This window comes from Pistacia vera, unplaced genomic scaffold (assembly GCF_008641045.1).
Source record: "Pistacia vera cultivar Batoury unplaced genomic scaffold, PisVer_v2 Contig184, whole genome shotgun sequence".
In the NCBI taxonomy this organism is placed as follows: domain Eukaryota; kingdom Viridiplantae; phylum Streptophyta; class Magnoliopsida; order Sapindales; family Anacardiaceae; genus Pistacia; species Pistacia vera.
Window position 1 is genome coordinate 420,731 of NW_022195938.1, and position 22,691 is coordinate 443,421.

The 22,691-nt window shown below is 38.1% G+C and overlaps 2 protein-coding genes across 4 annotated transcripts; both read left to right on the plus strand.

Moving 5' to 3' along the window:
* Positions 1–9,897: 9,897 nt before the first annotated feature.
* On the plus strand, positions 9,898–15,354 carry LOC116126771 (ERI1 exoribonuclease 2-like). 3 transcript variants are annotated; one of them, XM_031412438.1, is made up of 5 exons: positions 9,898–9,985; positions 10,179–10,273; positions 12,648–13,261; positions 13,726–13,901; positions 14,403–15,354. In XM_031412438.1, the coding sequence occupies exons 2-5, from the start codon at positions 10,255–10,257 to the stop codon at positions 14,890–14,892; spliced, it is 1,299 nt and encodes a 432-aa protein (XP_031268298.1). In that variant the 5' UTR covers positions 9,898–9,985; positions 10,179–10,254; the 3' UTR covers positions 14,893–15,354. The 3 variants fall into 3 exon arrangements, with proteins under 3 accessions (XP_031268298.1, XP_031268297.1, XP_031268296.1); XM_031412437.1 differs by having other exon boundaries at positions 9,915–10,003; XM_031412436.1 differs by lacking the exon at positions 9,898–9,985 and adding an exon at positions 9,990–10,100.
* Positions 15,355–15,599: 245 nt separating this feature from the next.
* LOC116126770 (dihydropyrimidinase-like) lies at positions 15,600–21,311 on the plus strand. The gene is made up of 13 exons (XM_031412435.1): positions 15,600–15,833; positions 16,247–16,417; positions 16,542–16,593; positions 17,199–17,468; positions 17,613–17,824; positions 18,149–18,269; positions 18,640–18,727; positions 18,830–18,908; positions 19,683–19,770; positions 19,890–19,930; positions 20,028–20,080; positions 20,244–20,400; positions 20,918–21,311. The coding sequence occupies exons 1-13, from the start codon at positions 15,753–15,755 to the stop codon at positions 21,107–21,109; spliced, it is 1,605 nt and encodes a 534-aa protein (XP_031268295.1). The 5' UTR covers positions 15,600–15,752; the 3' UTR covers positions 21,110–21,311.
* Positions 21,312–22,691: the final 1,380 nt, after the last annotated feature.

The window sequence follows — 22,691 nt, forward strand, 5'->3', positions numbered from 1 at the left end:
AAGCACCAGATAACATTCCTGTTCGATTCATCGAGGCCCCTAGTATCAGCCCGATCGAACAAGCCGTGAATATAACAGAATCGGATTCCTGGATGACTCCTATTTTCCAATACCTCAAGGATGGGACCTTGCCTGATGACAAGGTCGAGGCAAGGGTTCTGCGAATAAGATCTGCTCGTTACACCCTCATCGGGGACCAGCTGTACAGGCAAGGGTTTAGCGCCCCTCTCCTCTGATGTGTAACTAGCAACGAAGCAGATTACATCATGAGGATAATACATGAAGGGATCTGCGGTAATCACACCGCTGCACGATCTCTTGCGAACAAGGTTGTTTGTCAAGGGTACTATTGGCCCCGAATCCAAGAAGACGCCTACAACTTTGTCAGGAGGTGTGACAAGTGTCAGCGGTTCGCGAACATACCGTGAGTTCCTTCCCACGAGTTGATAACAATGACTAGCCCTTGGCCATTTTTCATGTGGGGAATTGATCTCATCGGTCCCATGCCAGTCGGTAAAGGGGGAGTCAAATATGTGGAAGCCGAACCGCTAGCCGCGATCACGACCAGAAAGCTCAAAGACTTCGTCTTCAAGAATATTGTGTGCCGTTACGGAATTCCTCATACCCTCATCTTAGATAATGGTAAATAGTTCGACAACGAGGAGTTCAAGTAGTTTTGCGACGAGCTGGGCATTCATAAAAAATTCGCCTCAGTCGCAAGACCGCAAGCAAATGGTCAAGTTGAAGCTGTCAACAAAACCATCAAGCACACTCTAAAAGCCAAACTTGGTAAGGCCAAAGGGAATTGGGCTGACGACCTCCCCGAAGTCTTATGGGCTTATAAGACAACTCCGAGAACCTCTACCTCAGAAACCCTTTTTTTCGCTAGCATACGGTTGCGAAGCGATGATTCCTATAGAGGTAGGAACTGGTTTGCTTCGGAGGGACTTATATAATGAAGCCGACAACGAAACGCTTATGAGAGAAAGTCTAGACCTTGTTGAAGAACATCGCAGCAAGGCATCGCTAAGAATAGCAGCCTATCAGCAACGCGCGAAGAGGTTCTTTGATTCGAAGGTCAAACGAAGAGACTTCCAGGACGGCAACCTTGTATTAAAGGAAGTTCTTCTCGGTACTAGGGAACCAAGTGCGGGAGTGTTGGGACCGAACTGAGAAGGTCCATATCGCATCGATAAAGTGATAAGACCGGGGACTTATCATCTCAAAAGGCTGAATGGTTCCAAAGTACCCCGAGCTTGGAATGCTGAGCATCTTCGACCTTACTATCAGTAATTCCAAACTCAGTTATCCTTGTAAATTAATTTTTGATCTTTGTAAATTATTTCCTTGTAAATATTATTCTGTTCGCTTGAACAGTCTTTGCATGTAATCTTGTTTGTATAAATGTGTTATGTTCGCATAGACTTGTTCCAATATTATAAGCAATCACAATGTAAACTCATGTATAATAAAGTGAACAAAAATTGTAAAAGCAAAATGTATTTCATTAATGTGAAGAGTACAGCAGGCAAAATGGTACGACTGCTAGCTCTGATCTAACTCCTAGAGGAACGATCTCGTCATCCTAAGGCTGATCAGTTGGGGATCTTCGGGCGGTCGCCGCTTCATCATCCTGCCGCGCCATGGACCCAAGAGTTTCCTGCCAATCCTCCAGGAGATCGGACATATCAATATGCGGGTTCTTCGGCCGCATGGCATAGATAGACTCGATTGTCCATTCGGCAGCCTTCTCCTCAACCTCCGCTGCCTGATTCTACATCTCTTCTATCAGAGAAGCAACTTTTCCCTGACTTACCTGAAGTTCAGCCTCAAGAGCTTGCCTATGCTTCTCGGAGGCATCCCTCTCTTGTTCTGCTCGCAAGGCCCGCAGATAGGTCGCTTTGAGCTTCTGGTCCTTCTCTCTGACCTCCTTGGAGAGTCTGGCTATGGTCCTTTGAAGCTCCTTTATTTCCTCCCCATGCTTCTGAGCTCCGCTTTTTGGAAGTCCACCTTGCGAAGAGTCGCGTCTCTTTCGTTTAGGTACCGGTTCGTTGACTCAGAGGACAGGTTTCTTTCTGTTTCAGCGGCTTCCAGGCTTCGCTTGAGCATTGTGTTCTCTTCCTTCAGTGCGACCTCCCCCTTTGCAGCTCCTAACCGAACCTTCTCCAGGGACAGGTGCATAGAAAGCAGGGCCTGCGAACAAGAAAAAATAGCAAGTTAGTTTATTGAAAGAAACTAAGGAAAGTCCTCGCCGATGACAATTCGTTTACCTTGCTTAAATGTTGGAGTGATGTGGACATCAGGTCCACGTCGTTGGAGCCTACGGACTGCTCGAATGTTTCCAAGAGTCCGCACTCCAACAAAGTGTAGACTATCGGCTGTAGGTACTCCGGTAAGTTCCCCAGCGAGTCTAGCACTGGAGTTCCCTTCTTCGCGCCTTCCGCAAGGGTCGTGTCACCCGTCGGTTCGTTGCCCGACCTCCTCCCGACATCTGGCTGTGACCTCCTGGGTTGATCGCTCTCGGATTCGGTCCCAGACTCTTCGACCTAAATTTGCTTTCTCTTATTTGGTCGTTGAGCCATAGTCTTTAGCCTCTAGCGAACAGCCGATGGCTAGGAAGCCTTCGTGGTTCGGATTGGTGCGTCCTCCAAAGGTTGTTACTGAGTTCTAGAAGGTCGCACCGGGGGGCCCGATGTTGCACCTTCATCCGGGGGAATGGTAGGAGCAACATCGGTCGCCTTGGCTTTCCTTGACCGAGGAAAATTGATTTGCCTTCGTCGCGGCTGCTCTGACTCCTTCGGAGGCATAGTCGCTGCATGCGAGCATAGTTAACAAGTGATTCATTTCACGACCAGAAAAGACCCAGTTAGCAAGACTTACTCAATGGGGGCTCTAAAGAAGCGTTTGCGTTGAAGAAACTGTATTTTCGCGGATTCACGATCGTCACGAGCTTCTTCGCGTCGTGACTAGCCTCGAGCAGTAAGCCAAAAGATACGATCCTATCCAGATCGAAGAGCAGCCCTAAGTCGGTCGTCTTGTTAACTGCCAAAAAAAAGAAACAGGTCGTTAGAAAGAAAGCGCATTTCAAATTTAATGAATTCGCCAAGGGAAAAGAGCCTACTCGGGTCCTGAAAGTGGCAATGGCCGTCGTAACAAAAGAAGAAAAACTTCGTTTCATAGGCCCCCCCATTGCTAGGGTAGCTGTGTATCCCCTCAGCAATAGAAGGTCACCTGGACAAGTAATAAGAATCCTTGTCCTTGCTCTTTTTTAAGTAATACGAGCAGCCGAGCTCCGTCGCGGTTAGCTCGTCTAGCCCGTTCTCACGACATGCAATGTACATGGCAACGACAATGACATACGCGATCGGAGTGAGCTACATCTGCGTTATCTCGAAGTGATCCAAGATCAACCTGACAAAAGGGTGGAAGGGGATCAGCCCCCTACCCTTGATGATCACCTCAGAGATCGCGGCCATCCCATTGGATGGGTATCGCGATGAGTGGGCCACATGACGGAAAACTTCCACGTCGATACCATATTGTTTTACCACCCTCTCGAGCTCTTCCCCAGTAAGTACCAAGTAGACCTCAGGAGTGGCACTCAGAGCACCCAGAGCACCCTGCAAGGATGAACCGGTTCCTTCCTCAGATCTGGTCGTTGAGGGGTCCATCCTACTGGTCTGCAAAAGCGACAAGCAGAAGACAAAAGTTCTAAGCTTGCGAAAATCTCTTGCTCTCTGTGAAAAAGACGAGTGTGGTGACATTGCCTAAGAAAGATTTGAGTTTTTATAGCGCATGAAACGACGCTTGTTTTTCTCAGAATCAAAACAACGTTTGGGCGGCAAAATTTCTCACCGTTGATCACGACCACGTGTCGCAAATCAGTGATGAAGAGTGAGCGTCATGATTAAAGAAAAATCAAATCTTCATCTTTTCTGTTGAAAAACTCAAGCGACGGCACTCTTTCTCTCCCAACATTAATTGTGCCCTAATATGCATTTAATGCTCTGATAAGAGCTGTCGTTTCAGCATGTCACACATTTAATGTTCTGATAAAGTGGTACCGTGTCAGCATACAACGCATTTAATACGCCTGGTTGGATCTTATCACGCACATGATGTTAGTGTACATTAGTGTATGCCCTAGAAACCATTCGTGTTGTCGGTTTCAGAGCATTTTTCTTGTATCTATATATATCATAAATAATAGTAGAAAGAGTTCTTCAATTCATATATGTAAATTGCTTCCTTTATTCAGTCATGCATTTAAAATAAAGTATGTATATGAATTGTCCAGATGATTCATTTAATAGGTAAATGAATTATCGAAAAGGGTTCCCTACGGAAGCAATATAAATTTGGGCAACTATATTGCACAGTAGGCATACCGGATGCTTCCGAAAGATATCATGAGTTGATATAAGTACGGATGACGATGATAGTCATGTCACTGGGGCATTGATATGGATTAACGGTTGGTGAACTGTTTTTCGAACGTGACCGAATAACGACAAATCACTTGGAAAAGCATGTAGTCAATGATTTATCGTTTGGTTATATCAGTGCACGATGTAGTCCTTTGACCTGAGACATTGTAGTCGGATCCGATATGGATGCGTATGGTTCATACGGTGTATAAGTACGAGACTAATCATGTTTCGTACAATAAAGCCTATTTGGTCATGCGTTGTTCATATGCGGAAACGAACGATGGTCAAGAGGGGATCCATTGACTCGAAAATATAGGATCGGGAGTACCGCTGACTCCATCCGGATTCGAGTTCCTAGACGAACATCGATAAATGTCGGAAAACTGAATCTCTGGCCAGAGTCTATTATTAGTCATACAAAAGTAAGTTTGTGATGACAAGTTCCGGACATATTGATCGACAATTCGGTAGAAGATCGAGTTTAGGATTTTGACGTTCCATGAATCCATACTCGATTAGGATATCTCAATGGAGGGACTTTACCTGCATGGTACGTATGATCTGAAATGGGTTCGATGAAGTATTTCTTCATCGTGGTTTAGGGACTATGGCACATTGCTAGATGTTTACCATAGTCGTTGGGCCTCCGGACAGGTTTCCGGATTCATCCAGAACCGGCTCACGGCTAATCCACGGTGGACCTACATGGTCACACCAATAGCCTTGGGAAGTTAGAGAAGGATGAGAGAGAGAAATGATTATCCGAAGAGGGCTAGCACCTTCCAAGGGTAATAACGGGATTTCTATAGTAATAGTTACATAGAAATCATTTGTGACATTTTAAGGGTTAAAATGGTCAAGCAATAATTAATTATATTTAATTATTATATCTTAAAGTGTTAAGATTAATGAGATGAACAAAAATAACCTTTTAATAGTTAAAGGGTAAAAAGGGGTAAATTTTTGGGTTGTTAATGTAAACTAGTTTAGTTTACATGGGCCCTTGAATAATATTGATTATTCAAAGGGTAGCATATTAAATTCGTGGGGTCCTTTTATAAAATAAGATTTTATTGGGCTTGGAAGTGAAAAATAAATAATTGCAATATTGCCCAAGTATATATAAGTGCAAAAGGTTGCATTTTTGTTCATTCTTGACTAGTTCACAAAAAACACAAACCAAAACTCTCTCTCAAACCCACGGTCACTCTCTAATCTCTCAAGGTGGTGTTAAAGTGTGGAAGTTTCATCATTTTGAAGCTAATCTTCATCAATCCAAAGCAAAGGAGTATGTATAATTTCTTCTCAACCTTTGTTTTTTAAAACCGTTTTCTTGAATCCATTTTTTATGCTTTCTTCTCCATTTCCACCACTCTTCATTCATGCATGCTGTTCTTTCACATGAAACGTCTGTCAGAGCAGAGACTGCTTCATTAAATGCACCCATACCAAAAGCACAACTGGTGACGCTTGACGAAGTCAGGTCGCTCATCCTTAGCGAGCAGTGATCATGCGAGGCCGTGTTCGCAAAGAATGCTACCCCGACCTATTTTCAAACAGGTTAGAATCACCAAAATTTCCTGAAATCATCCAATCGTGGCATGGCTTATAGTTTCCAAGGTTCGATCCTCAAACCTTAAAAACTAGGGGACTTATGTTATGCCTGAAAAATATAGAGCTGACATAAGGCCCAGTCAGCATGCAAAAGTCAGAACATGGGTACACCCGCAGCCTGCTTCTGTTAGAATAGTGGGTGCGCGCCAGACCAGCCAGAAGTTGTGGTGATCCCACGTATCCAATCCCTGCGCCAAATTGCGCAAATCACTCTAGAAGGTGGCAATGTGACATAAAGAAGGATTTGCGCGGATAATCCCACCAACTCACAGATCTAGTAATCATTAGCTCAATACATTCCACTATAAATTGAGAGTTCCTCTCTCATTCAAGGGATTCGCTCATTTTTACTCTTGATTAGCTACTCTCTCTCTATAATTTATAGCATTCACTCGCTTGTACCATCATCTGTAAGTCAATCAGCTAATGCGACCTGACCTCTATCATTAATAAAATAACAGTGGACGTAGGACTTGCTTCCTTAGCATCCGAACCACTTTAAAGTTAAAGACAGAGAAGAAGCTAGTAACGAGTGCTGTGTTTATGGGCTTTTTATTCTTATTCAAAGAGTCCCGATGCCGATTTCGACTTCTAAGACGAGTAGGAGCTCGCGTCGGAGAAGTCATTAGTCGTCTAAGTCAGGCTGTCATGTCTTCTCTTTCCTGCGCGCTGGACATATAGTACTTCTTCTTGTTCTTTTTCTAGTCTTGATAGTCGCTCTTGTCTTACAAGTCTAAGTAGCTAGGAATCTTCTCATTTAGGAGTTCATGAGCTAAGCTAGACCAGATCGCTATTCCTGACCTTATAAAGGAATAGAGTAAGGGGCAATTGCTTGAGTGTTATAATCTTTCGAAAAAGAATTAGATATAGTGGACCGAGTATATTTTATCTCAAAAACCGTAACGTAAAAGGGCTTAAGGCATTGGTTTGTGGCTTAACTTTTGATTTATGTCAACATACAAGAAGGAAAATTCAATCCAGCAGCTGCTAAACCTCTCCTGCTAACTTAGTTATAAATTGCTTAATAGCCATGTAGGCAGGCTATGTCAACTCAAAGAATGAAACAAGTAAAAATGCTTTCCGGCTCAATTGTTTGATGCGTTAACTAGGCTTTCTCTAAAAGAGGAGAACACAAGTTCGGGCAATAAATCGCCCAGTCGCTTATTATGGTTAGAGAATACTTCCAACTCCGCCCATAGATCGTCTTGGGAAAAAAAAAAGTTATAAAGAAGAAAGAGATTATTCCCTAAGAGCTTGTCCAGTGCCACCTATACAAAAAATGCTTCTCAAGTTCTTAGGCGGGGACAGGATGTTAGGTCTAGTAAGGAGACTTTTTGGATAATTTACTTCCACGAATAGACTGTTAGGCTAAGAAGAATAGGTTGGGATCGATCCCACCTTTGAAGAGTGGTTTTGTTCTGTCAAAACAATATAGTTTATCGAGTTATCAAGCTGAACTGCCTTTTGTAAGGAGCTTGAATCGTTCATTTACTCTAAGTCTTATTACCGACGCGATGGATTGCTATTTGAAAACACTTTCAATACAAAAAGAGCTCTTTCCGGCTATACTCTAGTTGGACAGTCTCAGTCTTAGTTCAGTTTGAATCCGAAGTCAATGAGGCACGAAGAGCTAACAAAGAGTCTTTATATTTGACTGTCCGAAATAAAGTGGAAGATTGAATTGAAAAGGCGGATTCGTCCTTCTTTATAACAAGTAACGTCTCACCAAAACCCAACCCTTCAACAAGGAAGGGCGAAATCAATGTCTCTCTTTTCTTTGAATTGAGGCAGTTATAGAGGCAAAGGCTTTTGCTATTCCAGAAGGCTCTCTCTGCTGGCTCAATGTATGCTATAGCTCCAGAAAGTGTGAGTTTGGCCCCAAGATAGAGAGAAAGTTAAAAGAAAGAGGAGAGTGATGTTTCGTTTAAAGTTCGAGATCTCGTGTAGGTATACATGAGAACAGAGAAGTGTCCTACGGATTCAGAACCGGAAGGTCAGAAAAAAGTGGGACAGTCCGGCTACTGGAGGAGCTATTCTTATATTATCTTATATTGATTCTCTGAGTGGATTTTCGGGAGCAAGGAGACGAATTTGGGACAAAGAGGATAGGCAATGGAGCTGTTCTGCAGATGAATTCCCGGTGCATGTGTTCTTGTTCTCGAAAGCACTCCCAGTCTCTCCCCGGCGCCGGGCATGGTAGCTAAGATAGAAAGGCAGGTAATGGTAATGAAAGGGGGTGTGCGTGTCTATCTTTCCTGAGCTAGTGGCATATCGATAAGATTCATATGCCTCGCCTCGAAGAGAAAGGAATCAAAATCCAATCCCTAAAGCAATTCCTTTAAAGCTATCGTCATTACCATCGTTGCTATTTGAGCTGTTAGCTCAATTGAAGAAGAAGATGCTCTTACTTTAGTTTTCAGGAAGCTAGGGAGTCTTTGGTACTTCCAACCAATGAGAGTCATTTCACTGATAACCAATTTGAGGAAGAAGACCCCAACACCCCTCTCGATTGACTATCTTGATGCGAAGGGGCCGCTTCTTCATGAACCAAAAGTTTTAGTTTTCCTAAACCAACAGATCCTCTTTCTCATAGCATTTTCGGAGTAGGCTCAGTGCTTTCTTTAGCCTTGGGAGAAATCGATTCGGTAGTGAGAATCGATTGAGACTTCATCATACCTGAGCCTTCTCGGACCTTCTTTGTCTGGGCAGTTAGCTATGAAAAGCAAGAAATGAGAGCTAGAACTAATGCCATGCCACGGTCTATGTCTTTTGACAAAACTTTGCTAGAGGGAACTCTAGGATGATCATCTGGTAGGTCGTCAAGGGTCTCAATAGGAATCTAGTTGGAAATTCGGTCTGTCTGTCAATCAATCAATCAATCAAGCTCTAGTTCAATTCAAATAGGTTGTATTTACTCACATTTTTCTTGCATTCACGTGTGTCTTCTGAGCCAGCTCAGCATTTCACACGTGCGTTTCATTGGTGTAAAAATCACGCATCAACAATTTTAAAAAATTTAATAATATTTGTTAACTCATAATAGTGTAAATTTTAAGAATTTAATAATTGTTCATTAACTATAAAGAAATTTTTGTTATTCGAAACATTGTTGTCCAATCGCGTATCGTATCATGTATTGAAAACTTAATTTTTCGAATCGTGTATCGCGTATTGTATCGTATCATAGGATACGCTTTTTTTCAAAAAACATAATAAATTTTTTTTAAAAATTAATACCATCCCTAAAATTAATTAATTAGGAGTGAATCTTGCTAGGATAAACTTAGGGAAGGGTAAATTTAGGTGGGTCCTAGTAAACCAGGCCGGGTGACCCGAATTAGACCCGATTTTTTTTTTTTTTTTTTTGCGCCTTCGGCCCAATTTAATAAAGTCATATCGGTTTATATCGATATTTATAAGGATACAAATCGATATATATCATATCGTAAGATACATATCCACGTATCAAAAAATTTAGGATATATTCTCTAATACGTATCGTTGGTAACTCATATCGAATCATATTGTACGATACATATCGTGGGATACTAATAACTTGGAAAACTTTATAGAGATTTTTGTTAATAAGGACAATTAAGTCATTAACTCAAATATAAATAAGAAAAGATTCAAAATAAATAGTCTTTATTAATGCAATAATACTATACTTACAAAGATTTCTATACAAAGAAATGTGGTAAAAAATGAATGGAAGAGTGAAAGTCAAAGGTGGCAAAAAATGAATGAAAGAGTGAAAATCAAATTCATTAAATTCAGTCTTCTATTCATCTTTTATCACACCATTTTATATGAAAATCTTTATAAAATATGTGAGTGTAGCATTCCTCTTATTAATGGTCGGAGGTTTGTGAAAAATAAAAAATACAGCGAGTATATACGAAGACGTACACGAGCCACTAGTATGGAGAAGTGTTATGACGGTAAGAGATAAATACCGTGTAAGTTGTTTGGTTTCAGAGTTTTGGTTCCGGTTTGGTTTTGTTTTGGGAAAGATGTAGAACAACTTATTCACCTAATTTCTGTTACCACCATCACGTAATGCCAAACCAACAATTTCTTTCTCTTTTTATTCAATTTGTTCTGTTCCTTTTTCTCACTCTTTTTGTTTGTTAGTTTGGCGGTTAATTCAGGTGGAAAAATTTAGAGGGAGATCTGATCACCCATCAGAAACAACATCTTCATCATCATCATGGCCGTTGAATTTCAAGGTATGATTATATATTTATATATATATGGGCGTTCAACTTGATTGCTTGATCTCTTTCTGTTGATTTTGGTGTTTATTTTTCATGCGCATTGGTATTTAGATGAAAAGCTCGAGAATTTTTCACTTCTTTTGGGATTATCTAGCGTTTGTATTGTTATGGGAACATGGGTTTTAATGGGTTCGATTTATTTTGTTTAATATGGTGTTTTGGGGAGTTAATTTATGCGTTTAGAAAAATTGTGGGGTTGGGTTCGAATTTTTTTTTTTTTTTTTTTTTTTCAGTTATTAGAGTTACAATGCTGTAGCTATTAAGCAGTAGAGAGTTTTATATATTGAAGATGGGATATTAGTGATTGGCTACCTTTAGATTTTTGGTATTAAACGGAAAGGAATGTTTAGTTTTGTGCCAGGACAATGTTGCTTTGAATCACTTAGCTTAAATATTAGGCTACGATTAGATTTTCCGTATTAAATGCGAGGGAAAAGGTGGTAGGAGGAGGATGTGTTCGGTTCTGCTTTAATTTTCGGCCTCTTTATTTTTCTTGTTCAGATTTTTTTATTGTTTGAAGTCCTGTGACTTTACAATATTTTCTCTGGGATTGAGGGTATTTGGTTGAATATTTGATCAAACATTGACTTGTTGACGATATGAAATATGCCTAAATCGACTATCTCTTGTTCTGGAGTTTTTGTTGCTACTTCTTTCCAGAGTGCTAGCAAATTCTTGATGTAGGATACGAGTTTTGGGTGAATGATGTGCTTGTTGGTACATTTTCCAATGTGCTTAACCATTCTTACTCCTCCTTACTAGCAGCGGCGACATAATGTCCCTGAAGTTGGTTGCTTCAAAAGAATTAAAAAAGTAAAGGTGATTAGGTTTTAGGTTTCCTGAGAAAGTTTTGTGGCTTCTAGGATAACCAAGCTTAAATGGAGGTGTTAGTAGGAATGTCAACTACTATGGCAGAATTTTATGCAAGCTGGATTGTCTGCCTTGTGGGGACCCAGAGGGTAGCTTGCACTTGTTAGAACTATTTATGTTTCGTCTCTGATTTAGTTATGCCCTTATATTATTAGATCCGTCTACTGTTCTAGAAATTCAATGACCTATTTATGATTGACTTGATGTGGAGCGATCCTTTTATTATGATTTTACTGGACATTTTCTTACTTATATTCTGTTAAAGACTCTACTTTGATGTTGTTCTTATATGTCCCTTCATGAAACTAACAGAAAATTTTAAATAAATGGAAAAAAGTTATAAGCTATGATTAAGTAAACTTATGTTTTCTATCTTCTTTTTAATGTCAAATGTTTTTGTTGATATATTTCATCCATCGATTTTGAAATTCATAGATAAGTCATGAATATTGGTGACTGAGGAGAAGTTTATAAGCTATTTCTTATATATGAAAGATCCGTTACTGGGCTTTGCAACCAAGAGTGACTCAAAATGGTCAAAATATCCATACTGATTCACTGTTGCAGTCATTGGATGGCTATTTTTCCCCTATTGAAAAACAATACTGATAGAGTATAATAATTATACCTGCTACCATAGCCCATGACAGAAGGCTGAAAACTTTAAACTAATGAATTATTATTAGTATCAACTACCTTGTTTTCTTACTACCAACTATCCACTAAAGTAGTTCTTTAATATTGTTATTGCGATTACAGTATGAACATTTTCCAAAATGAAGTTTAAATATGTGTTTGTTAATACTTTATATGTTCTGCATAATGGTAATACCACTTTTTGCGGATTGCAACTAGCAATATGCTTGTATCCATATATCTATTGTTGGAATTTAACATACCATCAATTTTTCTTTTGTGATGGAATGATTGTATGGCAGTCATTCTTTTTCCTTGTTTTTTAGAAGGAAAAATATTCGTTTTTTATTCTTTTTATCGCTAAATAGAAAATAGGAAGATAGAGTAATAAGGACAAGCTATCTGACAGAAGCATGCATTTAAACCAAAAAATTGTGAAGATAAGACTATTAATGAATAATCGCAAGCAAACACCGTTGATGAGTGAAAAGAAAATCCTGTAAATTCTTTAGAAGTGAAATTATTCAGTATCAATCTTGATGTTCTGCAAAACACTTTAATAATGCTCGATCATTTGCTGTCTTAATGAGAAATATGTAACAGTATAATCATTTTCAATTGGTTAGTTGAAATTGCAATTACTCTTGAGTTGCTTATTGAAAGGTAATTTTATTAATGAAGCTATCATGATTTTGAAATTTGAAGAATTTGTTACTCACCTGATTTTGTCTCTATTATGTTGATATATTCCACCTTTGTTATAATTTAAACTATGGCTTTGTTTGAAGTTTTATTTGCTTACATTTACCTTTTATTTCAGAAACAATGCAAAAGTACTGTTTGGCACCTGGGAGATGCCTTCAAAATAAGGTATATCCTTACAACTTGCAATATAGTGGGAGTTATGTGGAAGGGTTGTCAGAGCCTAAAGATGGAATAAACAGCAATTCAGGAGGTGGTTTCATGCAGCCTGACAGCTCATTCAGCAGTATGTCTTTTACTGTCCCCAATGGTAGTTATTATAGACCAGTGAACCAACAAGAGTACTATGCTTGGTCAGCTTTTCATCATGACATACAAAAGGCACAACAGAACCACTTTCATTCAGTTGAAGGCCATTTCTATCCCATGAATAGTGAGTATTATTTTCATATGGATAATCGATTTCAATATGTGCCCTTCCGAGCATCATCCAAGAGTCACCCATCAGATTTTCAATTCCAAGAGTTTCAATATTTCGTTGTCATAGACTTTGAGGCAACCTGTGATAAAGAGAGGAATCTCCATCCACAGGAGATTATTGAGTTCCCATCTGTAATAGTGAACAGTGCAACTGGCCAACTTGAAGATTATTTTCAAATATATGTGCGGCCTACATACAATCAGCACCTGAGTGATTTCTGCAAGGAGCTCACTGGTATTCAGCAGACCCAGGTATGAGGCTTTGCTCCTGCAGCTTTCTTTAAACTTCTTGAAAGGACTAATCCCATGTGATTATTTTGCTGCTATAAAAGGAAAAAGGAATTTTATTTTACTTATGTAGAAGGAGCAACATATAATGGTTGGTTGCTGTAAGCTTTGCATACAATGTGCTGTGCCTTCCTTTTTTATCTGTTTTATTCCATTATTGGAGCATGCAAGCTCTGTTTTTTACTCTTCTTTTTAGAAAATATGTGCTACAATTATATATTGCAATAGTTAGGATGATTCAGTGCCTTGTTTACATCTGTTACCCTGGTTGTCACTCTAATCTGTTGTTTTAAAGGTTGAAACAAATCTGTTGTCCTTCGTGTCATGTGTGGCCAAATTTATACCTTGGAAATTTAATAGGTTATTTGGTGTTTCTACCTTGTGCCAATAAAGATTTCTTCTTAATAGATCTGTATCAATGCCTTCAGGTGGATAAAGGTGTTCTTCTAAGCGAAGCATTACTTCTTCATGATCAATGGCTTGAAGAAAAGGGGATCAAACAAACCAACTTTGCCGTTGTAACATGGTCGAACTGGGATTGTCGAGTAATGCTGGAATCTGAGTGCCGATTTAAGAGGATCCGGAAACCACCATACTTCAACAGGTAAATGCTTGAAAATTCTTTTGAAAAATAAAAGGGATAGGTGTTATCCTTTCCTTGCGGGTTTTCTAATCATTCTGGGTTATAAGACATTTCTTGTACGGTCCTGGGATGTATAAACTCGTGGTGTAAAAGCACTGACGGTTCATATGTCTCCTCTAAAAAGGATTACTGATCTTTAGTGTATTAAAAGTGAACGTCTATTTTGTACCAGTCTTTTTGTTGTTGAAGAAACGAGAACTGAGAACAAGCAACACAATGTCTCTTCATTGGGTGTGTCACTGCTGAAAGAATCCATGTTTCACTCCTGTTTTTGTAATAAAAACAAAATTTCGCCTTTATCTAACCTCGCGCTGTTTAGATGAAAACATATCAAAAACTCGGTCGACTACAGTAAACTTTTTTAAGAGAATGAAAATTATGAGTCCGGTTCTTAGATATCATCCCATTTTTTATCCACAACAAACATACTGATGGATTAATCTATGTTTCGATTGTTGCCAGATGGATCAACTTGAAGGTTCCATTCCATGAGGTATTTGGTGGGGTGAAATGCAACCTTAAAGAAGCTGTTGAGCTTGCTGGCCTGGTGTGGGAAGGCCGTGCTCACTGTGGGTTAGACGATGCTAAGAACACTGCCTGTCTGCTTGCCCATCTCATGCATCGTGGATTTCGGTTTACCATAACAAACTCACTGGTGTGGCAGTCTGTAGAACATCCATTAACAATGCAGCCGTTTCTGGATCGCCAACCTAGCTCCACCCAGCAACCCTACAGGACAAAGCACCATCATTCCTTGCCCTTCGTCCAAATCCCTCCTGTACAAGCTGACCCAAACAAAGATCACTGCATATACTGCTTCTGTGGAGTTAAAACTAGTAGGCGAATGATCCGAAAACCTGGACCAAAACATGGCAGTTTCTTCTTCGGGTGTGGTAACTGGACTGCCACCAGAGGCGCCCTTTGCCCGTATTTCGAATGGGCTACCCCCTGAATCATGCAAAAGGATCTCCATCCTCTTTACTTGCTCAGAAGTATCAAATACCATTATCAGAATGAAAAAGAAAAAGAAACATAAAAAAGAGAGAGAGATGTCTGTTCTGAGAACAACTTAGCCATGGCTGCTACTGCTGCGTCTTCTTTGAGTAAATTGTAAATTGCATGGCCAAGGTGTCGACTCTGTTCACTTCTGCCTCTTAAGAAGTCCAGCAGGGAAATGTGGGGAAACTCTTCTAAACCCACCTGTAAAGATGACTTCTTGTTTATATTTAAGAGTGAAACAATGAGATAGGAAAAGGCTTTACATAGGAAAGAATGCTTTTACCATGACCTAACATGGCTTCCAACTGTTCTAAATAATCTTATCAGATAGATAAAACAATTTCCTTTATCATTGGGAATGAGCTGTCTATCTTCTTAATTTCTTCGATAATATCATTGATTTATTAAGCTCTAATTTATGGCTACATTGAACGAAAGTGGCACACAAGACAAAAGGAAATATTCATTTCATCCATCCGCCATTATTATGGACTTTTAAGCTCAGTGGGATCCACCCATATTTGTCTTTTATTAATTTTCAAAGCTTTCCATCGTGAAGATTTGGGCAAGGACCTTGGAAATCTGGATCCAATGGCAATGGGCGAGGAAGCTTCAACCAATGGATGATTGCCAAGTGGCGATCATAATGGAGATTCCGTATGTAACTAATGTAAGCATCAAAATGGATTTTCAAATGTCAAACAAAAAACCCCGCTCACAAAGCCAATAGAAAACCAGAGAAGATATTGCAATTGTATAGATGCCGTTCAGTGGACCGAGAGCGAGTTGACTCAGCACTCATTATCATCAGCCATGTCCTCTCAACTCATCTCTCTCGCTTCACTCCTTCTTCTTCTTTTCACTTTTCCTTCACAGTCCGAGTCAGACAATCTGGTACTAATTCACTTACTTTTCTTTATATTTCAATTCTCTTCGATATTTATTTGTTTAATTTCTGATTTAGAAACGTTCAAACAATGAAAAGAGAAAATATACGAGAGAAACTTTCATCTCTTTAAAAACGAATTTTATGAAAGTTCCTTTACTGGTTTAGTCAACTTTACGGATGATTTAACTTAAATTCTTGAAATTTTAATGAAAAAATTTCTAGCTAATACCAAATCAGTAGAAAAAGGATTTGAAATCGAAATTTGGAAAATGTTTGAGGAATTTTTTTTTTTTTTTTTTTTTGGAATATATAGTTTCCTTTTGGTGACTGAGAAATAATGAAGGAAAATGAAGTAGAAATTAATGGAGCCAAATAGCTAACACAAATGTTGGATTGACTGATTTATTTATAATTACAGTTTTGTGATGCTGGGACTGTACATGGTGAGCCCAAGTGTGGAATAAAATCATCTTCATCATCATCAAAGATCTTGATCAAAGGAGGAACAGTTGTGAATGCTCACCATCAGGAGATTGCTGATGTTTATGTGGAGGACGGGATCATTGTTGCTGTTCACCCTAACATCAAGGTAGTTTTCTATTATATTATAGGTTCCCTTTTAAGTTTTGGACGAGCATACATATGATGTTGGTGTTCTCTTATTTCATTTTAGGAGTATCATGACAGCTGAGTAGTTTGGTTGACTTTGGCAGGTTGGTGATGATGTAACTGTTCTGGATGCTACTGGAAAATATGTTATGCCAGGTTAAGTTTCACACTTTGGTTAATGATACAAAAAATTGGTGTTTTCATTGTTCAACCATGAAAGTCAAGAAAAAGGTTGTATGCTGAAAAACGTTTCGATGATAAAATGATAATGATGATTTTGCATTATTTATGTATATATCTCTTCTGGGTCATATTCTGTTTTAGATTCAAACAGAATTTTGTGCAACTGAAATGATTGAATCGGAGTAATCCTTCTCTAGTATATCACTTCTGGCCAAAATAGGTTTATAGTTCAATGTTTTCTGTGTCATATCCCATGATGTTGGTTAAGGAGTATCATGTGATTGTGTGTTTTCGGTGATGAGTACTGTTTTGAGGGGCTGGTGTTGATTTCCTATTTTTGTTGATGAATTTCATAATTCATGTTGGGAGGAGCGAGACTCTAGAAGTCTCTGCATATTTCTTTGTCTATGTACACAAATTATGGATTATATGATACTAGCTTGTTGTATTATGATGCTAATTTCAACCCAAGGTATCTTAGGTTGACTACTTTGCCCACATGATTGTTAGTACCTAAGTGATTACAATGATCTGAGCCCAGCTCACCACTACAAATGCTTTACCTGGAACATTGACAGGAGGAATAGATCCTCACACGCACCTTGCTATGGAGTTTATGGGTACTGAGACCATTGACGACTTCTTCAGTGGTCAGGCAGCAGCATTAGCTGGTGGAACAACGATGCACATCGATTTTATTATACCTGTCGATGGGAGTTTAACTGCTGGTTTTGAAGCCTATAAGAAAAAAGCTAAGAATTCCTGCATGGATTATGGTTTCCATATGGCAATTACAAAATGGAATGAAGTTGTTTCTGAGGAAATGGAAGTTATGGTCAAGGAGAAAGGTTTGTGGTTTTAATTTCTAGGTTGTATAATGTGGATTTAATTACTTGCTGTTATTTGATATGAATCAATGAACAGTGCTATCAGCTTATTCTCATCTTATATTGGTTTCCATATATATAGTAATTTAAACATGCAACTTGTAGGTATCAACTCTTTCAAGTTTTTCATGGCATACAAGGGCTCTTTTATGATCAATGATGATCTCCTGCTAGAAGGACTCAAGAGGTGCAAATCTCTTGGTGCCTTGGCTATGGTCCATGCAGAAAATGGAGATGCAGTATTTGAAGGACAGAAAAGAATGATTGAACTTGGTATTACTGGTCCTGAGGGACATGCTCTTTCAAGGCCCCCATTGGTAATTCTCAAAATGTGTTTTTGAATTTTGTAAACACATATTGTTTGCTGATATTGCTCATTCTTACTTTCTTATTCTTAGTAATCGGAGTTATCTACCCTTTGCAATTTTTGATGATTATTGATATATACTCATTTAATCAAATTATATTATGTTACTATGAAGAATTATTGATGATTGCTTTTATTGAGATTATCTGTCTTTATATCATGCAAATTATATTTACTCATTTTAGAAAATTATATTGTGTAAGGATGTCTTTGTGCATCACTGCATCCTTCAGTTTCCAAATATAATTGAGCTTCTAGTTCAATGTCCATGCAGCTGGAAGGAGAGGCTACTTCTCGTGCAATTCGTTTGGCCAAGTTTGTAAATACACCTCTTTATGTTGTTCATGTGATGAGCATTGATGCAATGGAAGAAATCTCTAAAGCTCGAAAATCAGGTTCGAACTCTTCAATATATTAAATTTACTAGTTCATGAATAACGAGTTTTTATGCATAACCTAGCATTTTTTTAAGCTTGATTTAGTCTCCCTTTGATATTCACAACTTGAATTGCTCAGCTCAACTTCATCAAGTTATCACAAATTTTTGTCTTTTGAGGGTATTTAGTCTTGACTTGGTAGCATCCTGAGTTGCATCTTGTAAGAGCTGGTCTATTTCCTTTTAAGTCTTTCTTCTCGACTCTGTTAGAATATATGTTTATATCTAAATCATGTTCTAAAAATCCTCTATCCTCTCTTGACTCTATGTTCTGTTGGTGATGCTTATACTATTAGCAGGAATGATAACCCTTATTTTGTAAATTGCAGGGCAGAGGGTTATTGGAGAGCCTGTAGTTTCTGGATTAGCCCTTGATGATTCTTGGCTATGGGCCTCAGACTTCCTCACAGCAGCAAAGCAAGAATCTTTGCTCTTCCTTTTAATTCCCATATTTTTATCTCTTTTTTTTTTTTTTTTTTTTCTAATATCTTTTGAAGTATTAAAACTTCCATATTTCAGGTATGTCATGAGTCCTCCTATCAGAGCATCAGGACATGACAAAGCTCTACAAGCTGCCCTTGCAACTGGAGTTCTGCAGGTTTCCCTCTTATCTATATTTACATGAACATTGCAAATGAGAAAGTGAGACTCTTAGATTTATATGATCTCCAGAGTTTTAGGTTCTGTTAAAATCCAAGTTTGGAAAAGGCAGTAAGATTTTAGTGTCTGCATTTGCCATGACACTATTATTTTTAACCATTGTCTCCGCAAAGAGTAATCTGTAAAACTTAGGTAAAGAACTATGAGCCTGAAGGGAAATGTATGAGTTCTCATTCAGAAATTTGATCATTAGATTATGTAAGTCATGTTCCTTGATATATTTGTGATAGACCCCCTATCAATGTAGTCTATAAGTCGAGGGGCAGCACTAAGAGTAAAGGCACTAAGGGGAAAGGGGTGTGAGTGTGGATGGTTACAGCAAGGGAAAAGAATGGGTGAAGTTTGTTACAGTTTGTTACGGGATTCTCATGCATGTGGATGGGTAGAATAAAGTTGTTAGGGAAGGGTAGTATAGGAAGTAATTGGGTATAAATAGCTAGGGTGTGATAAGGGAGGTATCAAGTTGAATCATATAGGTTTTGTGGGAGGTCTCCAGCTCCTCGAATTGCTGGAAGTGGACTGGAATCACTTTTCTTGCTACTGTTATCTCTTTCTGTTTCAATATTAATCTTCAGTTTTATTCCTTTGAGCTTTATTTCCATACAGTTCTTGTGTGTGTGTGTTGGAATTGAGTTATTTGAGCAGGTGGTTCCATCAATTTGTTTTACAGAGCACTTGAAATTTGCTTCTCATGCTACTTTCTACTTTGCAGCTTGTAGGAACCGATCATTGTACTTTTAATTCTACACAGAAAACTTATGGCATTGATGATTTCCGAAAAATACCAAATGGTGTCAATGGTAATAATTGAATGGTCCCTTATATTTCTGAGACCACACATTCCCTTTGTTATTATGTGGGCTCAGTTGTAACCATTTCACTTTCTAATTTTGTTCTCCTCGACCATCACCATATGCAGGCATTGAGGAGAGAATGCATTTGGTTTGGGATACAATGGTGGTAAGCCTCTTCAGTTTTTAGTTTATTTATTTAATATTATAAGTTTGATTTGAATGAAAGAATGTAATTGATTCTTCACTAAAAATTACGCTTGCAGGAAACGGGCCGAATTTCCGTGACTGATTATGTCCGCATAACAAGCACTGAATGGTGTGCTTTCACTATGGTTCTTTACATAATGTTTCTACCTTGTGTCAATTTACTAATGAACTTTTGGGGTTACAAAGAAATTACTGGTTTGTTTTACAAGTAATCCCTGTTTTGATGCCTGAATTCTGAAATGCAAATAAACTATGTTTGAAAAAACTTGCAGTGCTAGGATCTTCAATATATATCCCAGGAAAGGAGCAATTCTTGTTGGATCTGATGCAGATATAATTATTCTCAACCCAAATTCAAGTTTTGAAATTACTGCAACGTCTCACCACTCTAGATCAGATACAAATGTCTATGAGGGCAGGAGAGGAAAGGTAAGTTCTCTGCTGCTATTTACTTCAATTTAGATAATCAGTAGATTATGTCACCCGTTGTCGAGAGATAGAGAGAGAGCTTTCTCATTGGTTTGTTCAATTTATGCCTGCACTTAGAAGGACCAGGCCTATGAAAATGATTAATGCATATATATATTGATGTTGTAGAAGGTTTAAGGCTCACATGAGCGAAGAGGTAAATTAGGTGTAATATACCCTACCCACCTTCTTTAGTGCAGTTAAGAGAATTACAACTATCCCAACTGGTACTTCCAACTCTTTTGAAATGATGGTATTCTAGGTTCAAGTTATAGGGGGAACACACTCTAAGCCTAGTGAAAAGAGTTGGGTAAGAGACAAATCCAAGTTTTACTAAGTAAAGTGTGTAGGACAATACGTGAAACTCGTAATTCTCTAAACCCAACTGGAGGAGGTGGGTGTCTAATGTAGAGTATCGTATATGTTTTCTGAATCAAAAGCAAAACTCATTAAGGTTTATAATATCATGGTTTTTCAGGGAAAAGTTGAAGTGACGATCGCTGGAGGACGGATTGTCTGGGAAAATGATGAATTGAAGATTGTTCCTGGAAGTGGAAAGTACATAGAAATGCTTCCCTTCAGTTATCTTTACGATGGAATTGAAAAAGCAGATGCTAAATACTTTTCTTCCCTCAAAGCTCCAGTAAAGCGTTTTACATCCACAGCTTAGAATTAGATTGCAGGTAATTGTATTTTCTCTTATCCTGTAGATAAAATTAGAAGGAAAATTATACCCAGTGTTCATGTTTGTATTGAGTTTGTGCAGAGTGACAAATAAATAATGTTTCAACAGCCTGTGCATTCCATTTGTCATATGTATTTGTATACATTGTTGGATAATATAAATAAAGTTCATATTCTTCTAGTTATAATTTGGTTCCACTTATCTTTGCTGAAAGGATTGATGTATTTAAACATTTTGTTGGGATAAATATTAGGCCTAAGGACCCAAAAAGGAATACTACATGTGCAAAGTGTAAACAAATCTTACAAAGATTTATATACAAACTGATGTGACACAAAATGAATGGAAGAAGAAGATGATGAGTTTGACTTTTTGTATTAACTCGTCCATTCATTTTATGTCATATCAGTTTGTACACAAATCTTTGTAAGATTTGTTTGTACATCTAGTATTATTGAAAAGGAAAAGCCCACCAATGAGTTGGAATTTCCCTATCGGGCGGTTCATTTCAGGGGTAAACGGATCAATTATGATAAAATAAACGAGTTTCTAGATAATGTTTCAAAGTTCTTTCAAGTGTGTTTGGTTCATAGAATGTTGTATATTGGGAATATTATATTAATGAAAAGATAGATTATCTTGAAGATTAGTAAGAATATTTAAGAAAATGTGTTTAGTTGGTTGGAATAAATTGATGGGTATGTTATATTAATATGTTTGGTTAAAAATAATAAATTAGTGGGTTTGTTATATAAATTACTAAATTATCCTTCTTTTTAATAATTCTTTTAACTCCTTACATTTTTTATTTAGTTAAAACACCTCAGCAACAAAAAAAGTTTAAAACTTAACAAAAACACTCCCACCCACCCTACACCACTGTCGACAGCTTGCCACCACCATCGGCGGTGGTGACAGTGGAGATCTGGTCGTTTTTTGTTGTTTCCAATCATAAATCACATATCTATGGCCGAAAACAGCCTTAGTAGCACACGAGCGGCTAGCTTCGGCCAGTCGTGCACCATTCTGTTACTGTTGGCAGTTATGGCCAAATCTGACCATCACTCTTGGATAATTTTTTAAAATTCCAAGAGTATTTATGTCTTAAAAACTTTGTAAATAAAGATAAAATAGTCCATTAATATTTTTGTAAATTGTTTTTAAAACAAATGCATAATTGTCCTAAAATTTTATTAATAAGAGATAAAATTGTAACAAAAATAAGATTACTAATTAATCTTAAAATACTTAAGAGAATTGAGGTAATCAGATTAACTCCAATATTATTAATAGTAATTACTATTGGCTTTGGAAGATTATCGAAATCTTATATTACTTGACAACCAAACGTAATAATCAAGTAATATCAAATGACATGATCTCAGTAATCCTCTGTTACCTGCAACCAAACAAACCCAGAATAAAACCATACAATATCAAACACTGAGATAGATATATATCTTTCTAAGCTATTTTCATTCATGGTTATTAGTATCTTACAATATGCGATACGTATTCTACGATATGATTCGATACGGGTCGTCAATGATATGTATTAGAGAGTTTA